The sequence below is a fragment of the Silene latifolia genome, chromosome 11 (genome assembly GCF_048544455.1).
Source record: "Silene latifolia isolate original U9 population chromosome 11, ASM4854445v1, whole genome shotgun sequence".
Lineage (NCBI taxonomy): Eukaryota > Viridiplantae > Streptophyta > Magnoliopsida > Caryophyllales > Caryophyllaceae > Silene > Silene latifolia.
This window is the reverse complement of record NC_133536.1, coordinates 141,795,858-141,800,312: the sequence shown is the minus strand read 5'-3', so window position 1 is coordinate 141,800,312 and position 4,455 is coordinate 141,795,858. Positions and strand designations below refer to the sequence as shown.

Genomic DNA, 4,455 nt, shown 5'->3' with positions numbered 1-4,455 from the left:
CAACAACAACAACAACAACAACAACAACATAAGAGCCTTAATCCCAAAATGATTTGGGGTCGGCTGACATGAATCATCTTTTCGAACCGTCCATGGGTGAACGCACGCCTCAAAATGCGAATAAAAAAGGGGAAGATGAAAAACAAAAAAGGAAGAACGAAAATGTAATGGAAAGTCAAGGTAAACTTAGGGGTTTTAAAATCGAATTCCGGCTTTCTTTTATAAAAACTTAAAATTTAAATCGAGAGAAAAGATTAAAACGATTTTTAAAAACCGAAATAGAATTAAGGATTCGAAATGAACCGGGTAAGATCTATAAGATTAAAAGATATACTCCGTATCATAGAAAAATATATTGATGATAAATTTTATGAGTTATGCAATTTTAAATTGTTTAAGTTAATTGAAAATATTATTTAATGCTAAATAGAGGTAACGCGAGCGAAGACGGGCACCAATACTAGTAGGATTATATATTACGTTATTATACCAATCATCGAAAATTAATGTGTGGAAAATAATGCCAAATGCATGTTATCCAATAGCTTCTCTTCCATTACTTTTTTTTCATCTTATGATTTAACGTGAATCTCAGTCAATTGAGGGACATAAAACGAGACCCGTCTTTTAACGTGAAAACAGCATGCATCAAAAGATCAACCTTGAGGAAACTAGGGTTTTAACTAACTGACGTCGAATATGTAGTGAAGTTCCAACATAAGACTGACAATATAAACTGTTGAAAATATATAATGCAATCAAAGAGATGAATGAAACCCATCATTGAATTTGGCTTTTTCAAAGGCTACGAATCTCTTGTTTTAAAATACAAAAAAGTTAAAGTGTTGTATTTCAATGGAACCAAGAGCGGGGCATCAAATAAATACCCACATCATTCTTTCTTTCTTTCTTTCATATCCTCTATTCATCATTCACTTTATCTTTTTCTTACTTATTATTCTCTCTTCCTCTTTCTATCTCTTATTATTCACTTTGTTCTTTGATGTAAACTCTTCAACCTTTCTTTCTAAACACATATACAACACACAAAATAACAAAAGATAACAATGGTGTACTCTTCTCTTCCACTCTATCACCTTGATCCTCAAGCTAATTGGCATCACCAGGTACAATTATATTCCATTAATTCTTTATTATAAAGAATTTAGAGATTATATTCTTTCTTTTTAATTTCCTTTCTTTTGCTCGAATATACTACAAGGTGAGATGATATCAATATTATGTAGTATATCACAAGTTCTTGTTTCAGTCGTATCATTTTCGTCTTTCCAAAAAGACGGGATTTTTTGATCAATTTATCATCAAATGTAATCACAATGATTCACTTAGTTCTACGGCTTATGGTAACTTGTTTTCTAAAAGTGATCACATTTAGCTGGAAAATGGTTTCAAAATACCTTCTTTTTGGAAAAGACCAAAATGATCAGTTTAAGCGAGACCAACTGTATGTATATAATCTGTAATTTGCTCTCTTTTGTGTTTGCAGCAATTAAATGACAATCAGCAAATAATACTATACCAAGCACAACATGAGAATAATACTATTTCTTCATCACAACCAGCACCACCAAGCCAAAGCGGTGGCGTGGATTGCGGTGCGCCAACAACTGGCTCAATCAAACCAAACTCGATGGTGGATCGTGCCCGTCAAGCTCAGCTTCCGTTACCAGAAGCTGGCCTAAAGTGCCCTCGCTGCGAGTCCACTAACACCAAGTTCTGCTACTTTAACAACTACAACCTCTCGCAGCCTCGCCATTTCTGCAAGACTTGCCGGAGGTACTGGACTAGAGGTGGGTCTCTGAGAAATGTCCCAGTAGGTGGCGCGTCTCGCAGGACAGCAAAGCGGACCAAAGCAAGGCCTGGTGGCAGCGCGACGGTAAGTGTTAGCAGCGGCGGGTCAAGGTCTCTGGGAACCCCTATTGGTTCTAGTTTAGGCGGCGGTGGAAACAATAACAATTCTTGCTCAACGAATTTATTCTTGTCACATAATTTGCCTCAGTTACCATTTATACCCTCGTTGCATCACTTTGGGAACTCTAACCCTAACAGCATTGGGCTTAACTTGTTGGGTAATGGAGGGTCAGAAATGGAATTTCCCAATTTATTGGCAAGTTTTGAAGGATTAGGAAGAATGAATGGGGGAATGCATACTTTTGAGAACTCTTCCCTTGGGAATCTAATCAATCACTCCCTACATTCTAAACCATCAGATATGGATCCAGATATGATTAATCGGATGTCGCTAGCGAAAATTGAAGACCCTAGAGGGGTAAATTTGGCAAAGGAGTTTGCCCTTGTTCAAGGAAATGATCAACACCACTTCAATTGGAACACTCATATGTGGACTAATAGTACTGATCTCTCCGGTTACGCCTCGCCGTCATCAAATGGTCACCTCTTGGGATGACTTAACAGTAAGTTGTAGCATTAGTGATCAACCAAGATCAGTTGAGAAGATCATACGTAGTTAGTGACTTGTTTAGGGTTTTATTTATCTTAGTTTTTTTATTATAGATTGTTGGGATTTCATTTCGTTTGTTTGTTTGTTGTACTACTCAAAATGTGTAAGTTAGTAGGTTATCTTTGTTATCATGGCATCAGAAGAGTTGGATTGCCATATCATTACCAAACTTTGTCCAAACAAAGTATGATGTTTTTGGCTTTGTATTCGGCAAATTAATATATTGTTATATCATATACTACATAAACTTGGTTTATTTATTTTTTTCATTTTCATTTTGTTACTAACGGAATTCAAATTAATTGAATTATTTCATTTTTCATCCAGTCTTAACGTGTTATCTGCTTCATTTTAATTACGCCAATTTATTTATTTTTGTATTAAATGAGCCACAACAGCGGTATTACATTGGGAGTGAGGGATTTGAATCTGGGACCTAATATCCAAGCCTACTTGTCCTTCTTAACCACAAAATTAAGACATCTTTGATATATACAATATTATTTTCTAAATGCATTGTATTATACTATGTCTATGGGATTACGATAACGTTCTAAAATTCAATGACATTAGGTTGCACAGACAAATTTAAACATCAACGACCTGCTAGATTTATCTGTATGTATACCAAATTAGATGAGAATATACCCTAAATATAAGGGAGATAACCTTTTTTTAATGTTCATACGTAGCTGCTTTAAATTAAATCTGTGTACTAACAAAGCATATTATTTCCCTAAGAGGGGTCAATTTGTTATCCTTAATTTATGCTAGCGTTCCTACCTTTCTTGATTACTTTAATGCTACTTTCAATTGCATCAAATCTGATGTTAAGGAATAACATGGCCATGTTCTACTATCACTACATATGTGTGTGAAGTTCCAGCTTATAATGTTATAAACATTTTGTTTTGGTTTTAAAAGTACACAAGAGTGATTTTAATGCTCACGAAATTTGGCAAATTACAGATCATGAACATCATCACTCATAATTTTACGAATTAAGTTAATTTACACATGCATAAAGGTATAAACATTGGAATTGAGGAAATAAATGCAAGTAAGATATCAAACAAGGAAATACAATTAGTATTAGTAATATACTAATATAGAAGGTGATTTACATTTCTGCTCGTAATAAGGATGTGTACTTTGATAAAAATTCGCAATAAAGACCCAAACTTTATTTTAAAAGCATTAAGGATGTCAATTTTCTCTTTGCACAAAAACAATTCATCCTTCAAGCTAATAATGTTTTATCTGAAATTATTTTGATTAAGTAAAAAATAATTAAAGATCAAATAAATGTTTTTGACTTATTTCATTATTTTTTTTCATTCTATCCATTAGTGTGTATTTTACCTTCCTTTCGATGTTATTATCTTTACACCCAACACACACACACCCTCTAATTATATAGCTGGTACAATTATACTTGCTACATTCCAACTACTCCCTCCTATTTCCTTATATCTTCCCCTTTCTTTTGGGCACAAAAATTAAGAAAGGGGAAGAAAGAAGGAATAAAGTAGAATAAAGTATTGTAAGTTGTGAAATTTATAGGCAGGGGCGGACCCACCTTGTAGCAAGAGGTGGCGTCCGCTACCCCAAACGTAAAAATATCGGTTAAGCGGATCGATTTTTGCTACCCCAAATATTGCTCAATAGTGAAAAAATACATATTAGCGCATCAAATATACAAGAAAAATCATGTGGTTCAGTGGTGAAGGCTTTGTTTTCTCACCAATGGTCTTGAGTTCGATTCCCATGAAGTGCATATTTCCTCTTTTTTTGCTCTCCTTAAATGCATTTAATTAACAAAATGCAAGCGGTCATTTTATTCGTTACACATATTGTGAATTAGATTAAACAAGTTATGTACTGTATATTTTTCTCGATCCTAAATTTTATTGATATATATTGGCTAATTTTTTTTTTTGCTACCCCAGATTTTAAATCCTGGGTTCACCCCT

The 4,455-nt window shown here is 34.1% G+C and overlaps 1 protein-coding gene across 1 annotated transcript; it reads left to right on the top strand.

The window, feature by feature from the left end:
• The first annotated feature begins 914 nt into the window (after positions 1-914).
• On the top strand, positions 915-2,729 carry LOC141611934 (dof zinc finger protein DOF3.6-like). Its single transcript, XM_074430590.1, has 2 exons — positions 915-1,127; positions 1,508-2,729. Exons 1-2 carry the CDS (start codon positions 1,068-1,070, stop codon positions 2,426-2,428), a joined length of 981 nt encoding a protein of 326 aa, XP_074286691.1. The 5' UTR covers positions 915-1,067; the 3' UTR covers positions 2,429-2,729.
• The last annotated feature ends 1,726 nt before the right edge of the window (positions 2,730-4,455 follow it).

Excerpts from the sequence above, each read along its gene's own strand:
- LOC141611934 (XM_074430590.1), top strand. The coding sequence starts at position 1,068 with ATGGTGTACTCTTCTCTTCCACTCTATCACCTTGATCCTCAAGCTAAT. Across the intron at positions 1,128-1,507 it reads AAGCTAATTGGCATCACCAG|CAATTAAATGACAATCAGCA; the intron begins GTACAATTATAT and ends TTGTGTTTGCAG.